Source organism: Scyliorhinus canicula, chromosome 3 (assembly GCF_902713615.1).
Source record: "Scyliorhinus canicula chromosome 3, sScyCan1.1, whole genome shotgun sequence".
NCBI classification, from domain to species: domain Eukaryota; kingdom Metazoa; phylum Chordata; class Chondrichthyes; order Carcharhiniformes; family Scyliorhinidae; genus Scyliorhinus; species Scyliorhinus canicula.
In genome coordinates, this window is record NC_052148.1 from 250,973,710 (window position 1) to 250,988,202 (window position 14,493).

General features: G+C 41.7%; 1 protein-coding gene across 1 annotated transcript in view; it reads right to left on the reverse strand.

The window, feature by feature from the left end:
- Positions 1-271: 271 nt before the first annotated feature.
- Positions 272-14,493, reverse strand: part of LOC119963424 (TBC1 domain family member 14-like) — a 45,067-nt gene continuing 30,845 nt past the window's right edge. The window contains exons 10-12 of the mRNA XM_038792530.1: positions 10,603-10,712; positions 7,222-7,480; positions 272-4,372 (exon numbers count right to left, since the gene is read on the reverse strand). Of these exons, the coding sequence (XP_038648458.1) occupies positions 4,307-4,372; positions 7,222-7,480; positions 10,603-10,712 (435 nt within the window). The 3' untranslated portion in view covers positions 272-4,306. The remainder of the gene's footprint in view (positions 4,373-7,221; positions 7,481-10,602; positions 10,713-14,493) is intronic.

Sequence of the window (14,493 nt, forward strand, 5' to 3'; positions counted from 1 at the left end):
CCTTAGAGACCATGTGACTTTCCTGTTCGAGGTTTTAGCAGATGTCCTGTCCAGTGGAATGGGAGCGCGCACGCGGATCAAAGCCACTGCCATACCTGATCCATTTTTTGAAAGTTATGCTCTGGATTGATCTACCATATTGACAACATCTTTAAACGCGTCAATGAACTGCTTTGGTTTAAATCGGTTTCCAGAACGGCACGCAAATTTATAAACAGGTTCATGGCTGTGGAGCTGCAAGATCCTAACAAAAACATACAAAGGCCAAACATTTCACTATCAGTCTGTCTTTATTCAGAGTTATTTCTTTTAGGAAAACATCTTATTTACATTTGAAGGAAAATCTTATATTTTGTAACTTAGTATAGCTTTTTCCACAATCGGCTGATTCTCAGTCTGCTCAGCTTAAAGCATTTGTAGCCAAACATACTGCAAGGATTAATAGAGTATGGACCATTATTAAAACTACAGACGTGCTTTTTAAAATGTTGGTTCATAATTTTGAAACTGGGTCAATTACATTCCAATGATTGTACAATTAATGAGGCACATTTAAAATGTGTGAAAACCACTTCCAGTGCCAAAACAGCAGAAACTTTCCAAAATCCGGGGAAAATAAGGAGTGGTTCCTGTCCCAAAAACATCAAATGTGGGAAATAAATCACACTGCAGTTAAAATGAAAGGGTCATGGTCCTCCAAAATAGATATAAACATAGTCCTTAAACATTTCCATCTGTACAATTTGAAATTATCTAATTTGATTGAGACTTATATACACATCATAATTGTATTGTTTGTACCTCAAATCGAAATCAAAGAAAAAGTTCTCAACTACACCCCATGAGGGATATTTCATGATAAATTCTCTTAAAAGAAACTGTGCAAATATTTACTTATTGCAGCATTTAACTCTTCACACTACCACACTAAATCTTCATCGGTATGACACATCTATACAAAGCACTAAATGGTGGAAGTACTGCACACAAACAACTGGAAAAAAAAAGCAGCTTCACCAGCACAAGTTACACAGACATTTATCAGGTATTGTATTACACAAGTGCAAATAAGTCACTTTCTGCTAACAGGCCTTCGATGTCCAATTATTCACATCTCCTACAGCAGTCAGTAGGGAAGGAGAAGCTTAGTTTATTTATAGCTCATTTTATTTCCTCCATGGGAATGTGGTCCTGTGCATGGTACTGTACCCTCTGTACTGTACCTCTTCACGACAACGTTTTGCATAATCCAGATAAATAAACCTTAACTCGACCTGTTAATTATGCATATGACCCAAAATCAAACATATTCCTGAACTTTGTGTAACTGTTTTTTTTTCCATTTAGTTCAGATTTTCAACCTGGAAAATAGAGAATTCTCTTCAAACAAGGTTTCCAAATATGCCTGCAGTTCTGAGAGTTCCTCCCACTCTTAATTTGGGATGATTCTGTATGGCTGAATCCCTGCTGATGGAAGTCCTATTACACATCTATTCACTGAAGTGTTTGCGTAACAATAGCTTACAATACAGTTGACAGCAAGATCTCCTATGTTCCTCAAAAGGAAATTTCAGGTCACTAGTACAAAAAAACCAAGCTGACATTGAGACGCACGGGTCATCACATCTTTTTGTTCACAAACCCGGAGCTCTCACGTATTCAGAGGTACAAAAAAAACATAGGACAACAAATTTAAAACACGCAAACCCTTTGATCGCATGTTGATCATAAAGCATTATGAGGGTGAAAAACGAGCAGTGTTTGAGTTTAATTGGGAATGCAATATTATGGAAGCATTTTAGCAGAAGTTGACCTCTAAACCCTCGTGAACATGTTAACCTGACAGCATGGAACCACAAAGCCCAGCGATGCAATTAGATACTGCCAGTTTAAAATTTTGGTGTGAGTTCCTGAGGATGTAACTGGACATAGTGTTAATTACCGTTTTGTCCTGATCATCATATTGCACATCGGCATTAATTCAGTAACCCATCCCAACATGCATCAGTACTAACAAATTCCAATACCCAAACAACAAAGTTTAATAGAATTAGGATTCAATTCAGAACTGGGCTAGATTCTTTTGCGTGTCAAAATATCTTATTGTCAGGAGGTACCTTAGTGTTTGATTATGCGAAACAACCTTTACAGTTTCAGTTAGATACAGAAGTAATCAGTTAACGGTTGAGGAAGAAGACGACTGGCCAGCACTCATACTCAATATTGAATGATTCCTGCTGGAACATGCATGTTGGAGGCAAAGGGGGGCAGCGCCGAACATCAGTTATGCTGCATGTTAAAAATGTTTACAACCGTCAGAATTTAGACTCAACATGAACTGGGGCCACTTAGGTGTGCTACGATGCAAGTCTACACGTACTAGTTATTAACTTCAGGAGAACAGAGAAAAACCATGTCTGGGAAAGAAGTGGAGAGCAAAGATCAGAAATATTAATGTGCATTCAGCTGTGAAAAAAGATTTAACCATGTTCTGCTTTACTTTAGGTTAAAATATATTTGGAATGGATGGATCATTTCAATAACAATTTAGCTAAGCAATTGTATTGAACGACTGGCTAATTTAAGAATATGCTCAAAACTCCAAACTGCCGTCAGTTTTTTCAGAAAGGTTTTATTTCTTTGAAGATGTGAACTAATATGGCATCACAGTGTCACTGATACTATGTGACCTTACAGATGAGCAAAATGTGTTTTGCTCACCTGATGTTCATACATGTGGACTTTCCGATAAAGATGATTTGTCGCGATCAGGAGCTGGGATTCTGGCTGAGATTTTTTAAATCCTCTTTAGTCCAAGGGCTCTTCTATTCTAGTTAAGAGCTGAAAAACAAGTACAGTCCAAGAAGCTGACCCAAGTACTACTGGTCATTATGGGTTAGATAAATCTAACTGAGCCATTGAGCCAAGTGAATGATTTATGATGGTAACCAGGACTCCCAAAACTCGCATGCTTTGTGCCACATTGATATTTTCAGTATGTCAAAGCCAAATAGGTAATATGAATCTGCTAACACAGCTCAGTAAAAATACAAGTGAGCCCATCTCCAGCAGTTTCAGCAAGAGCTTAAAGAAAGGCTGTTTATTAGCTTTCCTTGTAAACCGCTGGTGTACAGCAGGCCACCTATTAATTGTTTGATCACAGAAAACTACCCGGTGTTGGAGAGTGGCAAGGAGCACCCCACACATTTTATTGAGTGCACTAGTTTTGAGCACTGCAGTCTGCCCCTTCACACCAATGGCTCCTTACTTTACTGATAAGATTAAATGTATGGCCATGCAGATGCTAAAGTTTCTTCTACAGCTTGCAATGGATAGATTGACTGTAGCAGAGGCCACAATCAAAATACAAAAGTTTTATAACAATAATGCTGACGTAGAAACTGCATTATGGCCTGCAAAAAGAAACACGTGCTTTGCTACCGAAAATCATATTTTTGTACATTATTCAATAACGGTACTCTGGAATTTGTTTGCACAAGCAGCAAAATGACCTGTATTTCGATGTAAAGCTCATGGAAAGATTAGGTGGTATGGCTTTAAACAGTTCATGATGGATGGATGGATGCAGCCACAGCTCTGTCTTCTCCTTTAAGGTGAGATGAGATGCACATTAAATTAATGGGGTGCACAGTTATCCATAAAGAAAAACTGCTATATAAACAGGGGGAGGTGAAGTACAAAGTTTATTTGAAACTGAGCTGAAGTTAGATGCTTCCAGTTATACAAAGATATAAAATGGTTGGAAACATTAATTTATGGGGTTATGGTTGAAGTTCAATATGACCCCAAATCTCCAGTGAGATGAAATTAGGGCAGCTGAGTTGAAAGGAAAACTACGCTGTCAAATTTCTGGACCCATTCTATTACATGTTCTTTGAGAGTGGACATGCGCGCTTTACAAATCACATGTTGATCAAATTTGTGACCCTGCTGGCAGTATGTCATGTGCCACCTACTTAAAATGCTTCACGAAAAGTTGGTCAAAAACAACTGAAAAAATACTTTGGTCGTACTGTATTAATGAAGTTTAAAATTGTTCAACTAAAGTAACCTCATGTGATTGATAGGAGATGAAACTGTTCAAGATTCTTAAGGCTGCATCCATGATTTAAATTACGTAAAATATATTCTTTTAAGGCTAATTTCCAGTGTATCAGATAACTCGATGATTGTTGTAAATCACAGTAAAAACCCCTTCACTGTAATTTACAAAGTCTGATATGCATTTTTGAATATGGTGGCCATAACGTACTGCAATCTGGCTTCAAACGTTCAAATATGCAGGTCATCGTTTCAGAGCTGGGCTTCCTTTGTCCACCTCTCTTGTATCTTTCTGCAGTGCTGACAATACCTGAAAGTGAAAAATTAAAAAGAAAAATCAAGACTGATGAAGCCAATGCAGAATTTCAGGCTATCATAGAACATAGAACAGTACAGCACAGAACAGGCCCTTGGGCCCTCAATGTTGTGCCGAGCCATGATCACCCTACTCAAACCCACGTATCCACCCCATACCCGTAACCCAACAACCCCCCCCTTAACCTTACTTTTATTAGGACACTACGGGCAATTTAGCATGGCCAATCCACCTAACCCGCACATCTTTGGACTGTGGGAGGAAACCGGAGCACCCGGAGGAAACCCATGCACACAGGGGGAGGACGTGCAGACTCCACACAGACAGTGACCCAGCCGGGAATCGAACCTGGGACCCTGGAGCTGTGAAGCATTTATGCTAACCACCATGCTACCCTGCTGCCCCTATCGATAGGTTAAGTTTTTAAAAATAGGGTTGCATCAGAGATTCAACACTCTGGCGCAGAGAGCCACTCAAGTGGGAGGCGGAGATGTGAACAGGGGGAGGTATTGTTCAGTGGATATGGTGCTCTGCAGCCAACAGTGAGATTCCTGAAGGTTGTGTTGTCTGCCTGGTGCCAGAGTTACGGACATCTCTCCCAGGATGGAGACAATGGGCCACAACTTCCTGATTCACCAGTGTCTAATTTGGGGGGTACCCCAGTGATGTGCTGGGGAATCCCTCCAGACATTTCCCATGAATTGAAATCCATTTCTCCCACACCAATCATTGAGCCATGTATTCAACTCTCTTATCTTATTTACTTTGTGCCAATTGGCACATGGCTCAGTCGGTGATCCAGAAACAATTATTTTCATGGGTCTGCTTTTTAATTTAATACTTAATAATCTTCATTGTCCCAAGTAGGCTTACATTAACACTGCAATGAAGTTACTGTGAAAAGCCCCTAGTCGCCACATTCCGGCGTCTGTTCGGGTGCACAGAGGGAGAATTCAGAATGCCCAATTCACCCAACAGCACGTCTTTCGGAACTTGTGCCCCTCCCCAAAACAAATGACATCCACTCTGAGGTAGTTATGGGCCCATCTTGGAATTGAAAGGAAGGATCCAGTTATCGTTCTGCATGTGGGTAACGAGATAGGTAGGACTAAGAGAGGGGTTTTGGTGAGGGACTATGAGTATCTCAAAGCTGTAAGGGTTGACCCAGCAATTGTCAGATGTGCTAACTTCCTCTGGGCAATAGCGCAGGGCTGGAAGCCATCTGACAGAAGCGGTTTAAATCGCTAACTTCGGGTGGTTGTGTCAGTTTTACCCTGATTGTTACTCTGAAAAAGAGGAAAAAAATTCACTTCTAACTCCCAGAGTAACTATTTAAAAACCCAGACCCAGCCTCGCATGGGTTCCCTTCCCCAACACAAATGACATCCACTCTGAGGAAGTTATGGGCCCATCTTGGAATTGAACGGAAGGATCCAGTTATCGTTCTGCATGTGGGTAACGAGATAGGTAGGACTAAGAGACGGGTTTTGGTGAGGGACTATGAGTATCTCAAAGCTATCTGGGCAGTGCGGTAGCAGAATGGTTAGCATTGTTGCTTCACAGCACCAGGGTCCCAGGTTTGATTCCCGGCTTGGGTCACTTTGTGCGGACTCTGCACGTTCTCCCTGTGTCTGCGTGGGTTTCCTCTGGGTGCTCCGGTTTGCTCCCACAAGGTCCGAAAGACGTGTTGTGAGGTGAATTGGACATTTTGAATTCTCCCTCCGTGTACCCAAACAGGCGCCGGAATGTGGCGATTAGGGGCTTTTCGCAGTAACTTCACTGCAGTGTTAATGCAAGCCTACTTGTGACAATAAAGATTATTAAATATTAAACTAAATTAAAAAGCAGACACATGAAAATAATTGTTTCTGGATCACGGACTGAGCCATGTGCCAATTGGCACAAAGTAAAATAAGATGAGTGTCGAATACATGGCTCAAAGATTGGTGTGGGAAAAATGGATTTCAATTCATCTTTGGTACCAATACTGTGGAAAAGAGGGAGCTGCACTTTTGGGATGACCTCCACCTGATAGGTGTAGGGACCAGTGTCATATAACTTGGACTCTAGAGAGGGGATTAACATAAACAGTGAGAGAGGTGAAGAGTTCACGAGGTTAACTAGAGAAAGGACAAGCAATAATTCAGGAGGCCATTAGAGCTTGAGCCTCCATGGCCAACAACCGAGACAACCTCTCGGGCATAGGGTGAAGGTGTGGGGATAGGGTGGAGGTGTGGGCTTAGGTAGGGCCGGTGCAGACTCAATGGGCCGAATGGCCTCCTTCAGCACTGTAAATTCTATGAAGGTTAACGTTGGGGCTCTAAACATTCTCCCCAGAAGGATCTACCCTGCAATCAGCAGGGGGCCTTCCTCCTGGGCCATCTTGAACTTAATTTGTACTTGCCTCTGACAAAGGTGCATCCATCTTCAAGGTCTCCAATCAGCATCAGCAGCAACCACCTTCGCTGGTGGTGCTGTTGAGGCTTCAGTGTTTTTGGTTCTCTAATAGTGTTGGCAGCATCACTACTGTCCTTGGTAGGATTTGGGGTCATAGATGGCCGATAGGAGGCCACCAGTGGTAAAATTGCCGAGCCAATCCCACAACAGCTAAGTGCGGGCTAGGTGCCCATATTTCAATTAAATATCAGGGCCCCCGAGGCCTGGGGTAAAATTCAGCCCATTTATTTCAAATGGTAAATATTCTGATAACAAAGGTTGAAGATTAGTTCCTATTTTTGCAATAATTCAATTTAAGGGATCAAGAGAAGAAAAAAATACTTCAGCATCAATAAATTACATTGTTTTTCTCTCTCATAGTAATAAGAGCTTTACTTCGCTCTTACCTGAGACCACTTTTTATTTCTGCTCTGTAACTGAATGGCTGCAATGGCTCCAAACAAATCCTCAGATGACATATCTTCAGGGAGTTTGGTCAGGAACTGTGCCATGTGGATAAAATCCAATTGGGTCAAAATATCCTCATATAGCTTTAAGATCCCCAGAGCAGTTCTGAAGAGAAATTCCTCTTCATCCCGGCAGAATACATCCCAAACACGACATGCAAGGTCCAGAGGGAAAGATTTACTGTACAGAGTGAAGATCCTGAAGGGAATTAAACACAATCATTACACCTTCAATTACCATTTTTAAAGTATTACTTGTAGCAGTCAAATATTTGTTTCAGAAATGCCTAAAGAATAGTGGACATCTGGCAACCAAGTTTTTTAGAAAATTGTTTTGCCAATGTGCTGTTCAAGTCAATCCAGATGAGGCCTTCCTTATGTTTACCAAATTCATGCCAGTTTGAAAACATTTCTTGTGAATTCAAATGCCAATTTAACACTTGAAGGATGACCTTGTCCTACATAAGAACCGTACATGAATGTGGTAGAATTCAACTTATTCATTTGTCCAGTAGAACCAATTGTATCATTTATAGGAACTGATATGTGATCATTTCTTTAAAACTGAAATATGAACATGTGCCCTTCATAGTACCAGGGCTCAAAAGAAAAGGCAGGTATTTGTCCTCATCATTTTTTTTTCCCACTTCCTACAATCTTTGTAAATCCTTGTTACAATAAAAATAAACCTACTGTAAATGTTCAATAACAGCACAAATGCATAGTTGTGAAACAATAGGAACAATGTACTAAAAATGTCACATATTTGTGCATCACCCATAAACATTTTCCATAATAACTGTAAATGGTCGTGTTTATAACAGAAATTACCGACTGAAAATTTGTCATACTGTAATTACATCCTCCCATCAGTGGAGGTGCTGCAGTGCCACAATAATTATAGTTTCAGGAACTTAAACAGCCTCCGTCATTTACAATGCATGCATTAGTGGTAATGTGGTATGCCTGTCGTACATGGTGGACCGTGAATGCAAAAAGGGAAGCAACCAGAATTTTATTTTTAAACAGTAATTAATTTCTCTGGGCAATTGTTAGAACCTTATCGTTAGAAAGTGATCGTCCTTCAACAAAGTATGAAAGCAAATTACTGCAGATGCTGGAATCTGAAACAAAAGAGAAAATGCTGGAAAATCTCAGCAAGTCTGGCAGCATCTGTAGGGAGAGAAAAGAGCTAACGTTTCGAGTCCGATGACTCTGTCAAAGCTAACAGTCAGAGAAAGTGGGAAATATTTATATAATATTTATACAGTTGTGGATAGGGCCCTCAACAGTGTGCGGTCCATCTCCCGCACCACTACCCTTGCCCCCTCCACTCCCTCCCAGAACAAGGATAGAGTCCCTCTCGTTCTCACATTTCACCCCACCAGCCTCCGGATGCAAAGCATAATCCTCCGCCATTTTCATCAACTCCAGCGTGATGCCGCCACCAAACACATCTTCCCTTCACTCCCTCGGTCAGCATTCCGCAGAGACCGTTCCCACCAAGACAATCTAGTCCACTCCTACACCATACCCAGTACCTCTCCCATCACCCATGGCACCTTCCCATGCAATCGCAGAAGGTGTAACACCTGCCCCTTTAACTCTTCCATGCTTAACGCCCCAGATTCAAAACATTCATTCCAGGTTAAGCAGCGTTTCACTTGCATCTCTTCCAATTTGATCTACTGCATTCGCTGCTCCCAATGTGGTCTCCTCTATATCGGAGAGACCAAACGCAGACTGGGTGATCGCTTTGCTGAGCATCTTCGGTCTGTGCGCGTTCAGGATCCTGACCTTCCTGTTGTTTGCCATTTTAACAAAAGACCCTGCTCCCATGCCCACATGTCTGTTCTTGGCCTGCTGCAATGTTCCAGTGAAGCTTAATGCAACCTGGAGGAACAACATCTCATTTTCTGGTTAGGCACACTACAGCCTTCTGGCCTGAACATCGAATTCAATAACTTCAGATGATCAGCTCTACCCCACCTCGACCCATTTGTTTTCATTTTATTTTAACTGTCTTTTACCATTTCTTTCTTAATATACATTTAATTCCCCCCCCCCTCCCAATCTTACCCACCTTTCCTTCACCTTTCTCCTCTTTGCTTCCCCCACATCTACAGTTCATCCTCTGATGTTAGTTTCCCTGCTGTTTGACCCTTCACATCTTTTGTCCTCTCTGGGGACTGCCATTAGCACTCTTTCCCCTTGGTTTCTGCGGCCAGGGTTTCCCTGGGTTTCATCTTTCATTCTCACTCCACCGTATAAATATTTCCCACTTTCTCTGTCTGTTAGCTTTGACAAAGAGTCATCAGACTTGAAACATTAGCTCTTTTCGCTCCCTACAGATGTAGCCAGGCCTGCTGAGCTTTTCCAGTGTTTTCTCTTTCAACAAAGTATGAACAGCTCATGAAAACTGTAAGGCCAGATTTCTCATTGATATCAACATAACCTTTTAAATTAAGTCCATTTATTAAACTGTTTGACACTTGGGTTGTAAGCAGCACCTTTGCAATCAGAGCCTTATAGCCCTGGAAAATGGTTGGCATTATTTGTCTTATATTGGCAGCTTAATGTGGAAAGCAAGAACAATATAAGTGGTGGGGGTGATATAGGTAGTTTCCATATGAATATGGACATTGGAATTTATTAGCAAAATCTAAAGCTAAAGACAGAATGAATACATTTAAGCGAGGAACTCAATTATATCTGTAAGCAGTAGCCTAGTTAACCACCACTCTCTGTCACTTCACCTGAAAATTATGCTTCACTGACTGTATACATCATAGAAGTCTAGTGTATTTGCCAAGCATTCACAGTCTCATGGCAAAAAAAGTAATAATTCCAAGCGTTGTAAATAATGAACTAGAAGCCCCATCAATTTAAATAAATTAATTTCTAATCACTCCTTTCTGCCTTAAAAAAAGAGCTTCTCCAATTAGTTTCCCCCACCACTGTGGGAAGGAGTTCAATTATACCCCACCATCCAACACAGCATGCTAGCGATAATGGTCTTGAAGATTATCCTTTTGTAAACTACATAAAAGCCAAAAGCTTTTTGGCACCGTGCATATATGTGTATGAGAATTGGATTAATGAATGCTTTAGTTCCAGGAATCATTCTACATTTCAAGGAGCTGTTTCTTTTTTTTTTTAAACTCAGAAAATGAAAGAGCGCATCTAAAAATAGTTTTAACTTTAGTAGTTAACATCCACTCTGCCAGTGCTCAACTATTGTTGAGACCAGAAGAGGCGCCAACAGAAATTTGCATTAATATAGCATTAAAAGCGTCAGAAAGTTAAGAGAACACTGCTTACCAGTCAATTAAATAAATATCTGGGGTAAGGTTGTTTCTCTTGAAATGTGCAAATAACCTCGGTAGGTTTTCCTCAAAGAATACCTCAAAGGCTGCAAAATATTTCAACATCTTTAGGAGAGAAGAAAAAATGTTTGAAAACTATTGTTATAATGAAAACTAAACAACCGTCCTATTAATTAGAATAGGCAATAACCAGTAAAAATGCTTAGCCAACCAAGATTTGAAATCACAATTTCAGATCACCATGGTCATTGAAGGTTTCTCCAAAGGCCTTCAAACCTTTCAAAATGTAATTTACAATAACATCCTTCATGTAGCACCACTATAAATCTTAAGGCAAGAATGTTGGTATGAGGGGCAGCACGGTGGTGCAGTGGTAGCACTGCAGTCTCACGGCGCCGAGGTGCCAGGTTCAATCCTGGCTCTGGGTCACTGTCCGTGTGGAGTTTGCACATTCTCCCCGTGTTTGCGTGGGTTTCTCCCCCACAACCCAAAGATGTGCAAGGTAGGTGGATTGAACACGCTAAATTGCCCTTAATTGGAAAAAATTAATTGGGTACTCGAAATTTTTTTTTTTAAAATGTTGGTATGAACAGGATTCATCTGCCACACACAATTGCCAGTGTAAACGAAATGCTACCCATTAATACTTTTGGTAATTCCTGTTTGCATTTAAAGAATATATTCTGCTTTCATCTATAAATATTTATCTGTGCCTTCAAGCCAACTCTTCCATAAGTTAGTGTTTTTTTTTAGCTTGATAAACCAGTTTCTTCAACATATATTTAGTGCCCAGGCCAACCTTTGTATCTACCAGGTTATAATAATATTTTCACCCTATCATCTACCTTTCCCTCAGGTACAAATTAGTAAGCATAGCTATATTTCTTACAAAGAACAAAGAAAATTACAGCACAGGAACAGGCCCTTCGGCCCGCCCAGCCTGCGCCGATCCAGATCCTTTATCTAGACCCGTCTCCTATTTTCCAAGGTCTACTTCCCTCTGTTCCCACCCATTCATATACCTGTCTAGATGCCTCTTAAATTATGCTATCGTGCCCGCCTCGACCACCTCCGCTGGTAAAGCGTTCCAGGCACCCACCACACTCTGCGTAAAAAACTTTCCACGCACATCTCCCTTAAACTTTCCCCCTCTCACCTTGAAATCGTGACCCCTTGTGACTGACACCCCCACTCTTGGGAAAAGCTTGTTGCTATTCACCCTGTCCATACCTCTCAATTTTGTAGACCTCAATCAGGTCCCCCCTCAACCTCCGTCTTTCCAACGAAAACAATCCTAATCTACTCAACCTTTCTTCATAGCTAGCACCCTCCATACCAGGCAACATCCTGCAACTTCCTCCTCAAATGAAACTTAACATGCTGTTGGAAGCAACTTTGAGATGGACTTTAACGCAAATTGTAACGGTTAAAGATTTTTGGCAAATAAAAGCAGCCTCCCAATTTAAATAAGGATGCTTTAAACTGTGGTAACAGTATTATGTAAACTCAGCAAGCAGGTAAGCCATTTTTGTTTATAGAATGAATGAAGAGTAATTTATAATTTATATCAAGCTGCACTTTGTATCAATCTTTTTCAAACTTTTATCCCCAGGACTCACTTTTACCAACCGGCCATGCATCGCGGCCCATGCTTGTTTTGCTCAGCAATGGATACTCCATTCCAAAATGCTGACAGCTTCATGGATTTGGCGCGAGTTTTTAATGTGCTGTCACAGGTGAGGCACACAAGTTCAGTCCCTTCAGCTGCAAGTTAATAATTGCCTCTGGTTTCTCAACCTCAAAAGGATTTTTCATTTCACCCCTTCTCTTTCGAAACCTGAAACATCTCTGGAAAGTAGCGGCAAAAATTGTTGATCAGAACAGCCAGATACAACTGGGTAAGGCTTGTCAGTCTGTTGACAGGTCCCTCACTAACACTGTTTTTTTCCCCCGATGTGTCCTAGCAGTGGGGGGAATATGTAGTAGTTTTGGCTTTGTACTCGCACTTGCCAAACTTTCAATTATTTTTGGGAAGCATCTATTTCGTCACAGTACCGAAAGCAATCAACATCCTTCCCTTGCAATTTGAGGTTCAGTGTGTTCAGAATTGAAAAGACGTCTGCAAGGTAAGACACAGCCGTTTCATCACCAGCCAGAGGGGTGATATTTCAAGAAGGAAAGCTTGGATTTCATAGTTCAGTTTGCAAACTCTGCCAAGCAGCCTACCCTTTGACAGTCAAAGTACCTCTGTGTGGAACAATAACTGTGTGTGCTCGACCTGCATATCAAAACACAGTCTCAAAAAGCCTGGTATTGAGTACGTTGCAGTTAATGAAATTCACAACTTTCACAATTCTTTTCAACGCCACTTCAAGATCAGATAGAGTTCCTTTCGATGACGATGCCTCACGGTGAATAAAACGATGATTCCAAACAATGTCCTGACCAGCTGCCTCCTTAATATGACTCCGCTGTTTGTCCCAGTCATGTTGGCCACCCCATCGCTTGTGATTCCTCTGCGATGAACCCAGTCAAGCCGCACTTTCCAACTACGTATCTGTTCAATGTTTCATAAATGTGTGCCAGTCGTGCTGGTTGGTAATGTCAGCAGCACAGCAAAACATCACCAAATCCACTGCGCCAGTGGTTAGCACTGCTGCCTCTCAGCGTCAGGGTCCCGGGTTCAACTCCGGCCTTGGGTGATTCAGTGTGGAGTTTGCACTTCCTCCCAGTGTCTGCGTGGGTTTCCTTCGTGAGCTCCGGTTTCCTCACACAGCCCAAAAATGTGCAGGTGAGGTGGATCGGCCATGCTAAATTGCCCCTAAGTGTCGAGGTTAAATGAGGTTATCGGGATAGAGAGGAGTGGGTCTAGGCGAGGTGCTCGTTCAGTGTCGGTGCAGACTCGATGGGTCGAATGGTCTCTTTCTGCACCGTAGGAATTCTATGACTCCAAATCCAACCTAAACTAGCAAGGTTGCACAATCTGAAACATCTGTACTTTCATCCAACTGTATTGAGAATCCCTGTGCTGACATGAAACGAGAAATAAGCTGGGCTTCTAAATTATCAGCAATATCACAAATTCGGCGAGCCACTGTGTTATCACTAAGTGGGATGTATTCCAGTTTTTCAGCTAACCTCTCAGCTCGGATCGTAAGAGGCATGTCTAATGCTGCAGGGAGAATTAATCTCCCTGCTAATGTAGGTCATTTTCTCTTTGGCTGCGTAGTAAGCTACCATGCAAGGGACTAACTGTGCTTTGTCATTCAATGTTACATTTCAAGTTTTTGCTGCATCCTTTGAAAAAAATCTAGAGGTTTGTCCTCAGACTCGTTATGCTTAGTCTTTAAACGCCTTTGAAATTTTGAACTCTCATTTGCCAGTACTTCCCTGCTTATAACACACATGGGCTTTGCATCGGCACAATTAACAAAGCCATATCGCAAGAAATTATCCTTATACTGCTTTTTTTCTGATTTCAGATTTTTCTTTGTTGGCTGTTCACCAGAGGCCCTGGAGCTCTGTACAGAGCTAACACTAGCACTGCTTTGTCCTGTTGTGGCCTTTCCTGAGCCAGCAGATTCAGTTGTGACATCCTGGTCAGGAAGTACACTGTTGTTTGTGTCTCTGGCCCTCTTTTCCTAACAACAAAACAATCCTTCTTCACAATCCTGTTGTCTTTCTCGCTTGCAGCTAGAAAACGGAGGGATCTCTTTTGGCGTTAATTTACGCCAAAAGTGCAGGGCGCTTGACGCCAAGTGTATGTGCCAGGTGCGTGATCTGCTCTCTGCTGCCATTTGGGGCCTGAAGACTGCACCATTGGCATTTAAAAGCCAGTCGCGGCCAGCATTCTCGATTTAAAAGCCAATAGCAGCCGTTGACCACA